Genomic DNA, 20,699 nt, shown 5'->3' with positions numbered 1-20,699 from the left:
CCCCTTTAAAAGTGTCCTGTACCAAGTCAGGAAGATGGTCATTGTTATATATTGTTCGTTTCTCTTTGTGTTGCATTTTAACGTTGAGTCGTTTGTGTTTTCTCTTATTTTTGAGATATTGAGATAAGACGTGGCACGGTACTTGTCTATCCCAAATTCATGTATTTGGTTTTCATGTTACATTTGTTATTCTCGTGGTGTTTTGTCTGATGATTGGTCTGTTTCTGTGTGTGTTGCGTTTCGATGTTGTGTCGTTGTTCTCCTCTTATATTTAATGCGTTTCGCTCGGTTTTGGTTTGTTACCCCGATTTTGTTTTTTGTCCATGGATTTATGAGTTTTGAACAGCGGTATACTACTGTTGCCTTTATTTGATACATCCACCACAGTTACCCATAACTCTTTATTTGGCATGGATTTGCTGTCGGATGTTTAAAGTCCATGAAAGACAATATTTCTTTGTTATTCTTTGAAAAAAAGATCTTAAATGTTACATATCATTTTAAACAATTAGAAAATCGAAATATATATTTCATAAACAATAAGCTATTTTCATTTCTTAATGAAATAGTTTTCGAAGCGGCATATTTTGTTCCATAAACTAGAACATAAAATGCCTTTAGACCAAAAGGGTCACAGTTATTTGATCATATTTGTTTATCACATCTTTTGCATATTGTGACGCCTCGTCATGAACCTGGAAAAAAAAATAAACAAAAATTAACATTAGAAGTGCCGAATTTTCTTCCTTTGAATAACTAGTATATACACTTTTTGCGTGTTTTATACTTTTTCTTGCGTTTTCTGTCACCTTTTACAGATATATAAACTATATAAACAATACTTCACCTTTGATCTATCTGTCGAAATGTTTACCTTAATTATGAGATCGCTATAAGTAAAGGGACTAAATTGTTAGCCAGCTAAGCAATCCATGTTTCATTAATGCAAGAGCAACACTATAAGTGCCTTTATAGATTGTCACTAGGGGTCTTTTGTAGACGAAACGCGCATCTGGCAAAATACAAATTTTCAACCCTGGTATGTATGATGAGTATTGTTAAAACTATTGGGTCGATTTCATGACTGGTGGAGTTTTTATTCTCCCAGGTCCAAGTAAGGTTTTTGTTACCTAACTTTTCAATTAAGAAAAAACGATCCAAAACAAACGCACAGAAAAATAACAGTCCTAAAAAAGATTTGACACAGAAAAAAAGATTGTACATGTACGTGTAACTTGTGGTTAGATCAAGTGCTCTCGAAGTGTCAGCAGTCTATACTCCATTAGTGCAACCCGCTGTATATTCCTGTTGAAATACATTGATGGTGACAAATGAGGAAATAGCAGATTAGTGACTCTCCTCTCAACCTTATCAAATTCATTTAGTTTTTATAAGACAGTGGTCCGTAATATCGGAAGTAGGTTTTTTTTTTTTTTTGCTTTTGAAAATAGGAATGTCTGTGTTTGTTCAAGGTAAGCATTTAAATTGTTCCATTGTAATCTCTTATATTTTGGCAACAGAAACAAATTTTCATATCAAAATGCAATAACTATATAGACCTAACTAGAACAATGAAATACTATCATCATCATTATCATTACCTTAGGAATTGACTGTCGTTTTCAGCATTTCTTTTTTGAGTATTTTATACGGAACATGTCACCACATTCATTTATAATATTTAATGCCTGAAACAAGAAAGTACAAGGGAAATGATATACAATGCTACACAACACATTCTTGTTGTGTGTGTTTTCATTAGCTTACTTATATAAAAAAAAGAAAGACATCAAAAGACCGCGAACGATGGCGATGTTACGAATATGTGGAGCTGTTTCACTCTCCATTTATGAGCAATACTGAACTTGGACTGATAATGTGAATAAAATTCAAAATTTAAAAAAAGAAATATTCCTTACATGCCATTTAACCCTAGTCAATTGCATGATATTTATGAAGGATATGTGTTACTTAAATAACTGACAGTTTTGTATTCACAATTATATTTTTTTTTAATTGTGTTGGTGATATTGAAAATAGAGTAATAACACAAAAACTTTATTTAGGGTAAAGATATTCCTGAACTTGAAAATCGATCTAATGCAACGTTTACAAATTTCGTCATATTTTGAACAAAGACTAGGTGTAGATACTAGTATTCAATAAGCAAATATTCATACCTTGTCTAGCATTTCTTTAGTATGAGCTGCTGATAAACAAAGTCTAGCACGTGATTCTATTATTGGTGTGGCGGGAAAACCAACAACAACAATACCTAACCCTTTCTCTAGACACGTTCTGTTCATAGCCCTGAAAGATAATATCACAAATTACAAAACCTAGACCCTTTCTTGATACGTTTTGTTCATAGCCCTGGGCAATAATATAATAACAAACTACAAAACCTTTCTTAAGGTTTGAATTAGGTTACATGTAACAAGCAAATAAAATTGAGAATGGAAATGGGGAATGTGCCAAAGAGACAATAACCTGACGCACGCATATCAATTGTTTCCACTTTCAACACATATAAACTCATCCTTTTTTCTTGACCCTCAAACACGGATATATTCCCATTGTTGTTGCCAAAACCCAGTCTTATTTTCTTCGATTGTTGAATATCCGAATGAAACTTCCCATTGAATTTGCCATGAGCATCCGAACTGATGTCACATGACGAGTATTGATTGATTGTTGGTTGCTTAACGTCCAGTGGCAAATATTTCATGCATATTCAGGACGAGAACAAGTTCACAATAAATACAATAGGTAGGTTGTTGTAAGAGAAGCCATCTAGGATGATGGTCGGGTAAATTTGGACTGCCACTGGAAAATGAGGGTATATTGGATAGGGACAGAAATTTTGCCTTGCAACAGGCCACCTACGGACCCCTCAAAGAGTTGTTGCAAGGGTTCTTAACGTGCAAAGAGCGAGGCACTCTCTTTACACCAGGCATCGGATTTAACGTCCCCTTCTGACGGACGTGACTGCGAACTTGATACATCCCGCACAGCCAAACGGACGCCCCACTTCAGCAAGCGTTTTACTGCCGGTCGGGAGAACCAAGTGACCATATTTCTATACCCCAGTCACCCTTGGGGTCACATGACGAGTAGGATCTGCTTTACCTTCATTAGCACTTTAATCACCCCTGAGATCACCTATAGTTTTAGTGGGGTTTGTGTTGCTTATTCTTTAGTTTTCTATGTTATGTCATGTGTTTGTATGTCTGTTTGTCTTTTTCATTTTTAGCCATGGTGTTGTCAGTTTATTTTCGATTTATGAGTTTGACTGTCCCTCTGGTATGTTCCGTCCCTCTTTTTAAAATTAATCCTGTGTTTGGTGGGGATCGTGTTACTCAGTCTGTAGTTTTCTATATATTGAATGTATACAGTGGATTGTCTTTTCGATGCATTTAATATTTTTGCTTCAGGATTGCAGGTTTTTTTTCGCTTTAACTTTATGATTTTTTATTGTCTTTTTCACACGTGGCGTTTGTAATGAATGTTTATTTTTAGCAAGCCGTAGTATCTCTTTACTAGTATTTACTTCTGCACAAACTCATCGTTTGAATTATTCCATTATCCAAACGTGTAAATATTAATCATTGTGCATATGTTGATAAATTAAATACATCCTTCACTTTATATCAAAACAAATAATTTTGTGCATTCTTACACAGTTAACAAGTGATCTAGCATTGGAATCGGTGTTCAGCTATCTGTACCAACCTCTTGAAAAATAAATGTGTAAATAGGTTTTACTTACGCCACTTTAGATGGTAGGAATATTAGTAAAGGCACTACGGGTGAATCATCATTTCCATAAATAATAAAACCACTTTCTTTTAATTTCCTCCGAAAATACTGTGTATTCCATTTTAACTGGTTTATTCTTGTTTGTCCTAGAATAAAAATGATTTTTTATTTTTAGTTTATATAATATTGTAGTTACACTTAACTTAGATGCAGGGTTTACCTTTGATGACATTGATTTTTCTGGTGATGGCCATTTTTTCTATCTTATAAACTGTTTATCTATTAGTTGATTTTTTTCCCAAATTTGGGTCTCGAACATATCGCCTACAACTAATGTTTTATCGAAAAACAATTTGTAAAATTTTCCTTCAAACAAGCAGGTTACGGTACTTATACATCTTCGGATTTCAAATGTTTGGCTTTGGGCGTTCCTGATGAAGGTAAATCCAGAAAAGCGCTTCGGACGCAAGAAACTATTAAACGTGTTGTTTTCAATTTTTTAGCTAGAAAGCTTAAAAATTATAACAATGTTACTTCAAGTCCCACAAAGCAAAACATATAAAGTCAGACAAGGATATACAAACAGTATAAGATAGAACAAATCAGAGACATATATACGATACATTCCTCTGAACAAACCGTAATTTCACAATGTGTTGGTATAACACATATGAAATTAAAAGATATTACCTATTTCAGTTTTCATGGGAATTTCCATTACTTTAACATTAAATCATGTAATAATATGTTGTGGTGTTCATTATCACTGAACTAGTTATATATTTATTTGAGGCCAGCTGAAGGACGCCTCCGGGTGCGGGAATTTCTCGCTGCATTGCAAACCTATTGGTGACCTTCTGCTGTTGTCTGTTATATGGTCGGGTTGTTGTCTCTTTGACACATTCCCAATTTCCATTCTCAATTTTATTCTACACGTACCTTCTGTGGTTCCGTCTTTGCCCATTATTATTAACATTGATGAGATTATTTGTTGTGTTACTGCAGGCGGCATAGAACTAGAATACACTGATGCATGCGAGTTAAGTCTTAGGTAATGTATTAATTTCTACAAAGACAAACAAATATAATCATAAGTCAATTGGGACCTATAGATTGACAAAAGAAAATTATAACTTCAGATGGAATTCAAAATCATATCATTAAATGTGAGTTTGATGCATTAAACGTGCGTTTCTGTGGGGATTTGTTTGTCAGGGGTAACAAACTTTCTCCTTTTGATTGATTGTTGGTTGCTTTACGCCGCATAAACACAAAAAGGCTATATCGTGGCGAGGTTTTCTTTATTTTACTTTTTGGATTTATCTTGGTGTTCGGTATTTTTATTAAAAAGTAAAATCACAAAAATACTGAACTCCGAGAAAATTCAAAAAGGAAAGTCTCTAATCATATTGCAAACCAATGATAAAACACATCAAACGAATGGAAAACAACTGTCATATTCCTGACTTGGTACAGGAATTTTCAAATGTAGAAAAATGGTGGATTAAACTTGGTTTTATAGCTTAACCTCTCACTTGAATGTATGACAGTCGCATCAAATTCCATTATATTTACAACGATGCGTGAAAAAAAAACAGATATAATAGGTAAAATTGTCAAAATAGTGGTACAGCAGTCATCACTGTGTCACAATCTCAATTAGAACAAAAACATACAAATATTTAAACACTTTTTACAAAAATTTTATTCTCGTCGTTCGGAATATATTCAATATCTAAATATAACGAAAGCTAAAGAGAAATAAATCTAATTGAACCGAGAAAAAGTATTGAATACTCGCGCAGTATGAAGATAAATCTGTCAACACAAAGTTTCCAAGTATCAATATCGATGTATGAACATCCAAAGACAAAGTCAACAAAAGCCGAATACCATAAAATTGAGGATGAAAATTGAATTCTTGAAAAAAACAGCTTCATAGTGTACAAGTCACTAACTATCAACAGTAAACTTGGCGTTTTTCTCCTCACAGTCGACTCGAAATATCTCAATATATTTTTAATCTTAGGAAAATCTTGGGTTTCTTTTATTTGTTTATTGATATGTCTTAGTTTTGTGTTTTTAAGATCCTATAGTATACCGCTGTTCAAAATTCATCAATCGATTGAGAGAAACCAAATCCGGGTTCCAACTCAAATCGAGAAAAACACATCAACTATACAAGGAACAAAACGGAACAATAGAAACACTGAAGTACAAAAAAAACCAAACGCCAACATATACAGAAACGGACTATTTGATAACAACTGCCATATTCCTGACTTGTTTCAGAATATTTTAACAGAATATTTGTGGGTCGAACATTGTTTTATGGCTGGCCAAACTCCCGCTTATATGACAATGTTAAAATATATTGCTAAAATGACGACACCAGGTGACAGGAATGCTGTACAACAAATACAAGAACACTCAGCACAGATATACGCATAAGTAAATAACATAAAAGTATATTATTACATGTTAACCCCAAATTGACAACGGTCATCTTCCTTTAACGACAGCACAAGCAGTGACCTATTTTTCGAGACGTATATCTAATCTTGAATTCCTTTAACAACAGTAAAGGACACCACAAACATGGACCTCTTTTTGAAACGTATATCTAATCCTCTTGTTTTAAGGACGAAACTTGGTCCCAATTACCGCCATCGGATATATTTTCCGGAGTTGAAAAATAACGCAAACATCAATCGTCGCGAATATATAAAACATAGCTCTATCCTTATTAAACAACATCAAGTAAATTTGAAAATCGCGAATTCAAATCGTCGTGAAATGTGCTAGAAAGAGCGAATTAAAAAAAAAGAATCGGGGGGGGGGGGGGATTTTGGTTAGCAGTATTTTTATCCTTTACCTTATTGCCTGCTATATATCCCCCAGCAGCACCAAAACTTTTAGTAAATGTTCCCATCATTACATCCACGTCCTTAGGATCCAGTCCAAAATGATCTACTACACCTCTACCACTGTTACCTATAGCACCAATACTGTGAGCTTCGTCTAAGTATACATAGGCTTTGTATTTCTTCTTTAATTGGATGACTTCTGGTAGACGTATAATTGATCCTTCCATACTGTATAATTATACACAAGAGTGGGTTTTTGTATTGGCATTAAACATTTATTGTGTTTGTGGCAATACAAGTTCAACCAAACAATAAATAACAAAATAAAACAAAACAAAACAAAACAGTATCTATGAAAAAAACACCATAAAAATCATAAGTGATAAATTTTCAATATAACAATATCAATAGTAATGCTGAATTCAGTTCCGATGTCCTAACTCCATAAGAAACAAAAGGAATAAAAGGAGAAAAACTGAGCTGTTCTGCAACAGGTAAAACATCCCTATGAATCATGATAAATGCATTTATCCTGATTTAGAGTAATTTCTCGCAATTTGATTGGCTGATATTGTCCTAATAAATTTCAGTACAATTTTTTATCACGTCAATTGGAATTATCTCCCTTATTTATTACGTCAATTGAAATTATCTCCCTTATACCATTGACCTAATAAAAAAAAAAAAACAAAAAAAAAACAATTGAGTTGCTTTGTAGTCATAATATTTTTTATTTTTCACATTTTTTTATTTAATATCTAAAATATATTTATTGATATTGTCCTAACATTGAATTTGAATATAATAATATGTAATATAACCAAATCAGGATAAATTCGTTACACAGTGTTCAATTGTCCAAATACGGAATTTATCGGGTCAATAAAATTCATATCGGGTTTGGCTTCGCCTCACCCGATATGACTTTTATTGACCCGATAAATTCTCGTATTAGGACAATTGCACACTGTGTAACTAATATTATCGCTATTTTGTGCATTTTTCCTTTCATCTTTTTTGTGATAATTTTCATATCATGCTACTCGCTTGAGATGGAAAATTATCGCCAGAAACTATGCAAGCACGTGGCGTTGATAATGAAATTGATATGAAAGTGACAACGTCGTCAAAAGTAAAATAGCGATAAACAGATTATCATTGGTCGTCTCAACTCAATTGCATTTCTCGTTGAAATGATCAATGATAATCTATAAGTATTGGTTGATACTTAACACAATATCCAGTGACAAGTGCCACATGACTAAAGCATTGTTTCAAAATCTGAATCCGCCTCAGATAATCGTAAAAAATAATATGGAAAGCTTTTGAATGTTGGCAATCGTCTTAAACTAAATTAATAATTAGTTTGAAAAATAAATTGTTTAATATAAGATCAGACTTTAAGTTGGTGTAGTGTGCAGAGTTTTTAACATAGTTTTAAATTAACTGTATACATTTAACCTTTAAAAAAGCCAGTAATGTGTACAAAAAAACAATATGCTCGAAGAGGTCAGGGAATAGAAGAAACAGCCCTTACCTGTAAACACCTTCAATAAGGATGATAATTTTCTTCCAAGGTCGACTTATCTGCGGTCGTCCTTCAATAACAGCTGATTTTAACTTATTCTCTAAGTCTATCATATCTGAAGTAGTATGACATAAAGTTTAAGCAATGTACACAACAATGTTACCAAGACCAAACATTTAAAATTTTGTAAAACAATTATTCATCCTGATGTTATTGTCTGTGTTCCACGAAAACGCTCAAGTTATTGAATGTGAACCATGAAACTGATCAACGTATTTTCTGTATACCAGCGTATTGTCCTTGTACCACCAAACTAATCAACGTATTGTCTGTGTACCACGAAACTGATTAACGTATTGTATGTGTACCACGAAACTGATTAACGAATTGTCTCTGTAGCTCGAAACGTATTACGAAACTTATCAACATATTGTATGTGTACCACGAAACTAATCAACGTATTGTATGTGTACCACAAAACTGATCAACGTGGTGTATGTGTACTACGAAATTTATCAACATATTGTCTGTGTACCCCGATATTTATATGTTTTATCTATGCATCACAAAAGTGATTAAAGTACTGTCTGTGTACCACAAAACTGCTCAAATTTATTGTCTGTGAAACTAATAAATGATTGTCCGTGTACCACGATATTGTTGAAGTCTGGGTGGTTCCGACGTTCTACACCCTCTTGTTCCGATGCACATAACTCATGCTCATACTATTAATTTTGACATTCCACTGGTCCTACAGTTTATCAGTTTATCAGTACTACATCCCCAATTGTTAGTCCGATGTGCGTAATCCAAATTTATTTCATATATATAATCGATGTTTAGTAGGTAATTATGTTTTAACTACCCAAACATTCTGTCAACCGATTTTGACTAAGAAAAAGAATATTAAAATACGGCGTCCGTTTTGAATATTCTGGGTGCCTAAATTCGCAATCACGTTCGGTCAGACCGGGGACGTTAAATCTCGTGTTGAGCAAATTTGTTTGTCCTGGAAATGCGTTAAATATTTGCCACTGATAGTCCCCAATAGACTAGTGCAAAAATCGTGTTGACAAAAAAAGAGATTGGGGTTGTCCAAACATAGTTCCGTTATTTTCCAGGCAACCAACAATACCATGTACGACACTACCATTGAAAATGATTAAATGTTGAAATACAGGCAAGCTTTATGGGTATAAAATAAAACGAAAACAAGAATGTATATATACAAATTGAATGTGGCAACCCACTGTCAGATTACTATGTGTCTATGCTATCAAAAAGGCCCAAACACTCCGACCTGTTTGAACAGAAATTTCGAATCGATTCTCGACAAAACTGTAAACTTTTTATCGGTAACAGCAGTTTCCCGTATCCCATTTATTTGCCATTTTATTAAGGGCTTTCTGTTTTGAATGTACCTTGGAGCTCCCTAATTTTGTGATTTTACTTTTTGCATGCAATATTGAATAAATGATTTAAACTATACTTACAAGTTTAAATCATATCCCGAAAAAATTGTTTCACTTTTGGACTTTCCTATTAATTGAATTCAAATTTCCTACTTCTGCATCTTAAATTGTCTATAAAACTTCATTTACTGTTAGTTTCTTCAGGTATTATGATTATTGATTTCCTGTTTATGCATGCGATTTTTCTCTTTCGCGTGCCGCGTATACAGAAATAAACCCTTCATTTCTAGTTGATAACTCTTACTACAAGTATGTTTTGCCAAGATAGGTATTCGGTTGAATAATAATTTATTTCAGTTTTATAATACTATGAAGGAAAGTTATTATATTTTGTGGAGTATGACAGCTGTGTCTATTCGTTTCGTATGTTGATAAGACTTTCCTACGCTGATTATGATCAGTTTCAATCTACATTTATGACTTTCGAAAAGCAGTGTACTACCATCTTTATAAAGGGAATTCCCCCTTATTGAATTTACTTTGGAGTTCGGTACTCTTGTAACTGTCAATAAATAAAGGCAACAGTAGTATACCGCTGTTCAAAACAACTCATAAATCCATGGACAAATAACAAAATAGGGGTAACGATCCTGGGGACACCTGATGAAATCTGTTTAAAACTGAAAATCATGCGAATTTCTCAATAGGATAAATATATTCGGTTTGTGCAATCCTTGCAAGGTCTACGCGTCTTTAAGGTTCAGCTGACCTTGACCGAATTTCATCGATCAGATGAATGAAGGTTACGTCTTTGTCTCAGACACTTTCTTAGCAGTGAAGGTTACGTCTTTGTCTCAGATACTTTCTTAGCAGTGAAGGTTACGTCTTTGTCTCAGATACTTTCTTAGCAGTGATCAACTATATTTGGTGTGTGATCTTCTTGTCACTGGAGTGCTTTTAAGGAGAGCATATATTAATTGTCTTGTACTGTCCATCCTACATTTACCTCATGTTTCAACGTAAGTAAATAGAATCCGGAAATCCAGTTTGTTCTATTCTATTTCATATTTGAATGTGCACCAACGTAGGGTGAAATTAATTGAGTAAGAGTGTTTCTATCCACTTAAATTGTCTTCGCTTCATTATCTTTATATTCTTCTCACTTGTTTATTTCTTCTATCGTTTTGATTTGTATTAAGTTTTTATGTTTGTTTTAAAGAATTGACGACGCGCATACGAAAGGAAAGGTACTGTAGATTCATTCATTTTCGTGAGTACAAATTTTCGTAGATAAGGGAAAACTTGTAGGTTCGTGGATATTTAATTTCGTGGTTTTTGCCGAGGTCTGCATACAAGCCTGATGAAAATATGTCATTCATTGAACATTTAATATCGTGGTTTATCTGTACCCACAAAATCCACGAATATTGGTATTAAATAAATATTAATGATTCCACAATATTCAAGAGGGTTGATCTTTTTTAAAATATAGTTAATACTTGTTTATTACAGTATTTATTACTTACTATTATGCTTAAAAGTTCTAATTGAAGCCCCTGATAACCTTGCTCCTAGAATTAATGAGCTGTGATTAAGTTCGTCACTTAAAATAAGACAACCCTGAAATATATAAACATACAGTTGTCTAAACAAACTTTTAAAATTTTAAAATTATGAAAATATATTCCATAGTTTATGTGGCTAGGATACTAGGTTCAACCCACCATTTCTTTTTATTTAAATGTCCTGTTACAAGTCAGGAAAATTGCAGTTGTTATCTTATAGTTCGTTTATGTTTGTGTTACATTGTAGTATGGTCTTTTGTTTCTGTTGTTTCCCTCTTATAGTTGATGTGTTTCACTCGTTTTCAGTTTGTAACCCGGATGTGTTTTCTCTTAATCGATTTATGACTTTCGAACAGCGGCTTACTACTGTTGCCTTTATTTACATACCTTTCAATAATTACATATGCTTACCTTTCCTACTAAACAGGGAATGTTCATTGAATTAGTAGCAAACCCCATTGGTATGGTTATAGCTGCATCAACACCTAAAAACTCCGCTACTAATGTATCTAACTTCTTATGAATATCTAAGTACCCTAAAATATACCAAAAGATGCGCATATTGATCGATAATCATTTCATAAAAGGGTGTAAAGAGTGATAAAAAAAAACTTTGGAATAGTACACATGATCGATCGAGTATTTCTGATTTTCATATTTCGAATGCAAAAAGCTTGAAAAGATTAATTGCGGCCTTTACTCTTAAGGATGTCTGTAAAAGTCAGGAATGCGACTGTTTCCTTTAGTTACCTGTTTAAATAACTATCCAATGATCGAATGATAATATCATATTTTATATGCCCCCTCTTATACGGGTACTATGAAGTTATGATTTTCACAGGGCTTCTTGGCTCATATTCTCTGTCAGAGCTTTGTTAACTGCTGAGCTACCAGCCAAAGGGAATATAGGGCACGTACAGGAATATGAGGCGTAAAGCCCGAATATCAATTATATTATACTGGGGAGTCCTGATTTCAACATTATCCATGTATATAATTCTGGTCATCGTTTTTGTTCATAAGGTATTATTTATATGGGCTCATTTACGCTGACAAGGCAACCAATCAAATTAACTCATATATTTCACTCTATTCTAATATAAGGAGATCATGTGCCGATAAACTCAACGGACATATGAAAGTTGTAACCTTAAATTCATCTTACAGATGTATGTTGACTATTGACTGATGAAGACTCCGTATTTGATGGCATGTGGACTATAATAGTTGATTGACAGCCGACCGAGCGAGGGCTGTATAGCAGGTCAAGGTCGTTATAAACTCCCATCATCCAGAGTATTTGAATTAACGAACGAAATTTTATAATTCATAAAGTACAAAGTAAATGTATTTGTTTGGTGCTTAGTGATATCCAACAACATATTTGAATACAAATTTTAAATAATTCTTTGGTCCTTTCAATAAATGCAATTTAAACGTAGTATAATGAAGTTAGTATACAATTGGCGTTAATAAAAGCATTTGGAAGTTTTTTTTTAATTTGTTTTTTAACTCAAGATTCATAATGCATGTTTCTGTCATAAAAAGCATGCGCAGCGTAACATTAATATTGATTTTATAAAATGCTGACAAGGCAACCAATCAAATTGCATGATTAACTCATATATTTCACTCTATTCTAATATAAGGAGATCATACGCCGATAAACTCAACGGACATATCAAAGTTGTAACCTTAAATTCATCTTACAGATGTATATTTGTCATGTCAGCCATCTTATTTTACATACACCCAAAGCTAATTCACTACAAACTAAGCTTTATTCTTGCTATTTCAAACAAAACGTAACAATGAAAAGTGAAACTATCTATATACAAACTACATGTAATATCAAAAAGTAAAATTACAAAAATACAGAACTCCGAGGAAAATTCAAAACGGAAATTCCTATATCAAATGGCAAAATTAAAAGCTCAAACAACTAATGAATAACAACTGTCATATTCCTGACTTGGTATAGGCATTTTCTTATGTACAAAATGGTGGATTGAACCTGGATTTACAGCTAGCTAAACCTCTCACTTGTATGACAGTCGCATCAAAGAGATCGTTTTAAATGAAATCTAAATGATTGACAGGAGTGAAGATATATAGGAATCCCTCCGGCGGTAAAATCTGTAATAAAGTGTGCTGTCTTGTTGTGTGCATAATATAGATACACAGTCACGTTCGGTATAAATTGGACGTTAAATCCGATGCCTCGTGTAGTGAGAGTGTCGTTCTCTCTGTACGCTATTATCCCTTCAACAACTCTCTTAGGTGTCTGTAGCATGTTGGTAAGCAAAATATACACCCTTATCCAACAAACCAATACCATTTATTTCCAGCAGCATTCAAAATGTCCTAGCTTTCACCCCGATTATGCTTACTAACAAACCTTCCTATTAATATATCAATTACTACTTTTGTTCTCTTCCTAAAAATCCATGAAAGAATTGTCACTAAGCGTTAAGCTAGTAATATCAATTAAATGAAACGTTTGAATGCTCAATATTTCAATAACAATCGTCTGCACATAGTTTTTTATTACTTCGTTAACAGATGACTTTCAAATAATAACGACTAATTTGAAACATTGATATATTTTGTAGCAAGACCAACCTTATTTAGATTGATCGATTGTTGTAGTTTAACACCACTTTCAGCTATATTGGCTCTTTCGTGGCGGTCAGTTTTAATAGTGGAGGAAGCCAGATTGCCAGGAGAGAACTACTGACCTTCGGCAGAAAAAAAAGACAATCCTTTTCAATTAAGATTGGAGTCGACATGCTAATAATAAAGTATTTGGACAACTCAGATCACTCGTTCAAGTATTTCCAGGCTTTATTGGGTATCAAGTCTAATTTGTTTTACTTCTAATATTTATCATGAAACAAACACTCAAGATTATATAAGTTAACTTATTAGTCGAAATAACAATGAGATGAGTTCTTTGGCTGATGACATTGGCATGTGGACTATAATAGTTAATTAACAGCTGACCGAGCGAGCGAGAACTGTATAGCCAGTCAAAGTCGTTAAAAACTCCCATCATCATATTTCATTAACGAACGCAATTTTATAATTCATAAAGTACAAAGTTAATGTATTTGCTTGGTGCTTAGTGATATCCAACAACATATTTGAATACAATTTTTTAATAATTCTTTGGTCCTTTCAATAAATGCAATTTAAACGTAGTATAATGAAGTTAGTATACAATTTGCGTAAATAAAAGCATTTAGAAATTTTTTTTAATTTGTCTTTTAACCCAAGATTCATAATGCATGATGTTTCTGTCATAAAAAGCATGCGAAGCGTAACATTAATATTTATTTTACAAAATGCCATTTCCCTATGTATTTGATATTGTAAATCAATTCGTATATGAAAAAGTTATAATAAGTTAATAATGTATGCAAAAATCAATAGAGCGGAGGACCAATTGATCTTTCCTTATCTCTTGGCGTCCGTCGTCCTTGTCGGTTGTTCGTAAACTGTTACAAAAAAAATGCTCCTCTTAAACTACTGAGTCAAACACAGGGGCTTGTTTAGTGGTTCAGACGAGGGTTCAATATAGGATATATATAGCGACCGCCATCGACAGTAAAAACCTCGTAAAACCCACTAAACAAGCCCCTGTGAGCCAAATTTAACAAAACTTGGCCATATTCAATACAAGGATGTCTAGTTAACAAAAAGTGTCCGTTGATTCCGCCTGCCAACCAGCATGGCTGTCATGGCCAAAAATATGACATAGGGGTCAAGTGCAAGTTTGTTTATCCCCTTAAAAACTCCTTTATATAAAGAAAAAATTGACACATGCAAAAATGTTCAAAATGTAGATTTTTACCTTCTCACGGTCCATTTACCTAAAAATTATCAGACTTATATAAGAGTTGTGTGTCTATCTCCATAAATATAAAAAAAATAAGATGAGCCTTGAAATGTCAAGGTGCATGGGTTATATATATCAAAAGGTGAAACAATGTTTTTTTAAACACAGGGTCAACTGTAGTATCCCTTAAATTCCAAGCAATTATTTTCTAATGAAACAAACCTAGTTCCTGTCGGCTGCCACAGGTAGCAATACCGCACGTTTGTGTAGTTTTTGCAGCAGCTTCAGCACAAGGTCCTTTACAATCAGAGAATCCCAAATAGTTGTAAGATCCTAGATTTATTACGGTGTGTTTTTTGCCTGTTATTCTAAGAAGAAAAAAATACATGGATATATTGTTGAATCAATGATAACACTGAATAGAGACACTTATAGCGTTGTTAGTTTATTTTCAATCTATGCGTTTGACTGTTCCTCTGGTATCTTTCGCCCCTCTTTTGTAAGATCTTAAATTGATTACGGAGTGCTTTTTGCCTATTATTCTAAGAAAAAAATACAAAAATACGTTGCTGAATCAAAGGCACTCAACAGAGACACTTATCGTAAGATCTTAGATTTATCACGAAGTGTTTTTTGCCTGTTATTCTAAGAAAAAGATACAAGAAAACATTGCTGTATCAAAGACAACAGAGTACTTATCGTAAAGATTGTTTCTTCAGGGTTCGTATCATATGGTGTTTGTTGACATTGTTAAGTGTTTGTTTCTCTTTCAATTCTTTTCTCTTCGTGTCCATATAACCTACTACAGAATGAATGTAGTGAAATTTTAAAAATAAAAGTTTATTTCAGAATGAATATCGAATATCTTTTGTTTTACTATTACAGAAATAGCATATGTTTCTTACAATTATATTGGTTTTGTGCTCACGGGCAACACTTTATACTACAGGCACTAGACGTTGTCAGTAGTAATAAAATATGGGCTATGGGAAGAAAATAGTGTCCAAAATTCATTATAAATACACCATAATAGTATTGCAATGTATATTCGATCCACGAGGGTATCATTAAATTTAATGCTTCGTTCAGAAGGTTTTTTGTCAAAGTAAATCATAGGTCGAAGAGCTTTGTTCTAAAAATGTACAGACGGTAAACGCTTTTACATACCTATAAAACTAGGAGGAGAAATGCGAATTTTAAAACTACATCGTTATGTTCAAACAGTGCATTTTGTACGAGTTGGATTAGGCTGTTCCGAATGTACATCTATACAAAATGATGACTTTTTTTTTTTTATTTGATTTTTTATTATAAACTTTGAATATCGTTGGTTGTAATGCAATGCAATGATATTAAGAATAAGAGAACATACTCGCAGCCCCACCAATGATCTTTTGATGTTCTTTCTAGGACGTCCATTGTAGCTCCTGGATTACTACATATTGGTCTATTCCAACAGTCTCGCACCCGCCGGTATAAATTTCGTGTGTAGAAATTTTCCCAGCTTTGATATAAGGGTACAAATCCCTGTAATAAATATGCATATGCTAAATTTTGATCGAACATGTCCTGTGATTATGTCGTAGTAGATGCAATTCATCATCAAAAATAATGTCCAAAAAGTAGGAAATATTTGCTATTGGATAAATCTTGGAAATGGTTTATGGATAATAAACAAATGTTCCATAGCATTTTCTTTGTGAAAATTTCTATAATTTATAAACTGTTAATGTATTTATTATTCTAATAGTATCTTAAGTTGTCCTTCTGTTTTATCAGTTTATGGATTTTATATTGCAGTGATCAATACGTTTATGAACCTCCTCTGAGGTTATTAAATGTTTATCAATTGATGTATTTGTCCTTTAAGGTTGTGAACATTTTATATGTTCGGATTTAACAGAATAAGCTTCTTTTTTTAAATAAAGAAAAATGCCCTTAAATATCTAAAATACAAAAATTAAGGATCCTCCATCTATATACCCTCAACTTATTGGTCTTATTCAAAGTACTAACTGGAAGTTTCGGTTCTGTACACGTCTTTTCTTTTTCTATTCCAATACTTCGTAAAAAGTCTCTTATGTGTCCTATAACTACCATTAATCCATAAGACAGATAAGTCATAATGGCTGCCATGAGTGGAGTCTCTTCAAACGTCTCATCAAAGGTAATCTCATGGTGTGAAGAAGATACCTGGAATGTTATCAATAAAATTGAGAATGGAAATGGGGAATGTGTCAAAGAGACAACAACCCGACCATAAAACAGACAACAACAGAAGGTCACCAACAGGTCTTCAATGCAGCGAGAAATTCCCGCACCTGGAGGCGTCTTTCAGCTAACCCCTAAACAAATATATATACAATGAATTTTACTAAAACAATCGGATGGTTAACTACATGCACTAGTCAAAAGTACAATGTAATTAAAATGTAGATCACTGATTTCGTTATGCCCATATGACTTCGAGTAACCGATTTCTGATAGATATGGATTTTATAAACAGATTGGTGAAAAGTATATATATATGTATATATACTAGTATGTAGTATTTATGTCTGATACGTAACGGTTTATCAGCAACCCAAAACATCAAGAAAAAAAGACTCTTATGTCCATCATTAAATATCTAATTGAGATTGTCACGACACGGTGATGACTGCTGTGCCCTATTTTGGCAATTTTACCTATTATGTCTGTTTTGTTCACGCATCGTTGTAAATATAATGGAATTCGATGCGACTGTCATACAAGTGAGAGGTTTAGCGCTATAAAACCAGGTTCAATCCACCATTTTCTACATTTGAAAATGCCTGAACAAAGTCAGGACTATTATTGTAACAGTTGTTGTCCATTCGTTTGATATGTTTTATCATTTGATTTTGCCATTTGAATAGGGACTTTCCGTTTTCAATTTTCTTCGGAATTTTTGTGATTTTACTTTTTATTCATATGTGAGGGTTCGGGTCCATTATTATGTATTCTGTAAACCATCATACGAATGTGTGATAAGTTTGATACGTAAACAAAGGATAATTCTTAGTCAAGTTCAAATGTGATATTCGGTATATATCAGGTTTTTGTTTTGCCTTGGTTTGTTTCGTTTATTGTTGTTTTATATTTGAATTGTTTTCGTGTGATTTTGTGTTTGTTTGTATGTTTGTTTGGTTTTAGATTTCTTGTGTGTTTTCAGTTTGGTTTTGTGTTTTTGTTTTGTTTTTGTTTTGGGTTTGGGGGTGTTGTGGAGGGGTCTGCTAGTTGGTGAATGCAATGATAATGTAACAGCTTTAGAAATAAATGTTATAAATAAAAAAAATTATCACCCTTTTTAAGTCATCTTCTAATTAGTTTAGATTGAATTAAGTACACATCTTTTCGGCTGACAACGAAGGACTGCGGAAACACATATCTTAACAGAAATAACATTAACTGTAGATGTAACGTCTCTTACTTATTCGTGGTGTTGGGTAACTGTCTCAGTGACTTTTACATCTATGTATATTCATAAATTGGGCTACACATCAGTAGATTCAAGAAAATGCAAAATGATAAATAATAAAATTTTAACTTCATCAAATACGACATCCGACTCGCAAAACAACGATCACGTGGTTAAAAATAAATATTGCTGAGGATAAGGTTTCAAATATTATAAAAGTTTGTCGTACTTTGCTTTGTATACGTAATATCAAATTACTACACTGGTATGTATATGGGCTTTTCTTTCGTATTGTATTTGTTTGTACCCGATACAATTCATTATTTGTTATTGTTTTTTAAACAGAAAATGAACGACAATAGAAAATGCATGGAAGAAAGAAAGATTTCATGCCACATTCGAGTGAAACAAACATTGGTTTCCATCAAAAACTACATTTTGAGGATTTTTCTATGGTTTTTAAATTCCTATTTTGCCTTTTTGTTCTCTCTTTTAACTTAAAGAGATTTATACAAACAAATATTGAACAAACTATAGACTATATAACAAAGGCACTAAACTATGGGGTCGAGTGGTTGTATTATTATACTTTCCAATGAATTAAATTTGAAATGAATGCTACTTTTGATTACTTATGTAAAATACCAAAACACATACACATGTTCTCTGTAAGAATAAATGTAAAACTCGCATTTAATGTAAATTATTGTATAGCAAACGCCTTTTTGATGAAAGGATGGTGGTACTAAAATTAAAATTTAAAAAGTAAATGGGTATTCAACAACATATGCATTTTTGTATATGTATTGTTGTTGACGATATCACGAACCACCCAAACCCCACCCCTACCACCCCAACACCACCCCCTGTGGCGGATCCAGGAATTTTCATACAGGCAGGTGCGAGCAATGACTCCCTAAGAGTATGCCTGCTCCAGTCATGATTCAGTTATTCCCTTAATAATCATAACTTCCCACAAAAAGTGGGAGGGCCATCCTGAAAAACCCTCTAAATCCATCTCTGACCAACACACCTTTTCAAAAATCCTTGAGCAACCTCTGTTCAATTTTTTGGGTACATCTGCACTTTCTTTTCGAAAGTTTCTTTTCAAGAGAAATATTTATTTTTTCTATGCATTGTACTTGTAGTAAACACAAATTTGTATAGCAACTAACCTTGGTGTTTTCATTACAGGTGTGTCCATTTCCCTGGGGGTACTTTCCATTATATCTAGGGATTGTTTCTCCATCTTCATCGTGTACACAATGTTTAAACAAAGATCCGGTTTCATTTTCTTGTTTCATTGCTCGTTGTTAGCGTGTTATGTCAACTTATAACCGTCCTATATATGCACACGGAAAGCACTTCATATAAAGTAAAATTAGACATAAAGAATTAAAAAAAAAATACCTTTTAGATAAGGTGTTTGTCTTCAATCTGGGCGTTCACTCAAACATAACAATTCTAGTATCTTTGACTTAAATATCTTTTTCCGTAAACTGATCCGACTCTGAATAGTTATCAAATTGTACGCACTATTAAATTTTGTGATTTTAAGGTCACAAATATAGGATTGTTACGTGTCGTACAATAAAATGATAATTGTATAATCATAGAAATAAAGGTATTATTTTTAAGGGTAGGCACTTAAAGTTAACCATCGAGGGACGTTAACTACCGAGGGTAGTAATGAATATTCATCTTTACCGGATGATTGACAGCGATGTAAATAAAAACATGATCTTCTCGAGTGATTACCGTGTGTCAACGTCATATCAAATTAATTCAATTTAATTGTTAGAAATACTGTTTTCTTCTGAAAATTAAAAAATAAATAAAATTGAATGGAATGGAATGGAATTGAGCTATGTACAATACAGTAAATAATAGCAATTAGAATTAGACGGTAGACAAGCATATTTTGCCTATTGATTCTTTTTTGCATGCCTATTTGGTTATATCATAATGCACTTATTGTTTTGATACTGTTTAATGTTTAAATAAGACCCATATGTGAACCATTTATGCACCTTTAATATAAAGATCAGATTCACACAGGATCATACAGTTCGAGCTAACTATTTTATGTACGAGAGCTATTACTAATGTAACGGTGATGCTGAGATAATCTCCCTTTGCTAGAATATGGGATGACGCAAAATGAACTATATCACTGTGCAAGAACGGAATAGCAAAGTGAATATATAAATCAAACTGTATTGGGATGATTTGGTAAAGTTTATCCAACTTACTGGATATTTTATGAAAGATTTTGCCATTTGTATAGAGGA

General features: G+C 33.1%; 1 protein-coding gene across 1 annotated transcript; it reads right to left on the bottom strand.

The window, feature by feature from the left end:
- Nucleotides 1–382: 382 nt before the first annotated feature.
- LOC143069637 (serine palmitoyltransferase 2-like) lies at nt 383–20,029 on the bottom strand. Its single transcript, XM_076244379.1, has 13 exons — nt 19,584–20,029; nt 16,986–17,162; nt 16,342–16,496; nt 15,192–15,337; nt 11,543–11,667; nt 11,093–11,186; nt 8,164–8,269; nt 6,635–6,854; nt 4,699–4,825; nt 3,770–3,905; nt 2,181–2,310; nt 1,602–1,688; nt 383–695 (listed from the first exon to the last, which is right to left on the bottom strand). The coding sequence occupies exons 1-12, from the start codon at nt 19,710–19,712 to the stop codon at nt 1,623–1,625; spliced, it is 1,611 nt and encodes a 536-aa protein (XP_076100494.1). The 5' UTR covers nt 19,713–20,029; the 3' UTR covers nt 383–695; nt 1,602–1,622.
- Between the last annotated feature and the right edge of the window lie 670 nt (nt 20,030–20,699).

This window comes from Mytilus galloprovincialis, chromosome 3 (assembly GCF_965363235.1).
Source record: "Mytilus galloprovincialis chromosome 3, xbMytGall1.hap1.1, whole genome shotgun sequence".
NCBI classification, from domain to species: Eukaryota; Metazoa; Mollusca; class Bivalvia; order Mytilida; family Mytilidae; genus Mytilus; species Mytilus galloprovincialis.
Note: the sequence above shows the minus strand (reverse complement) of the source record. Positions and strands in the feature narration are given on the sequence as shown.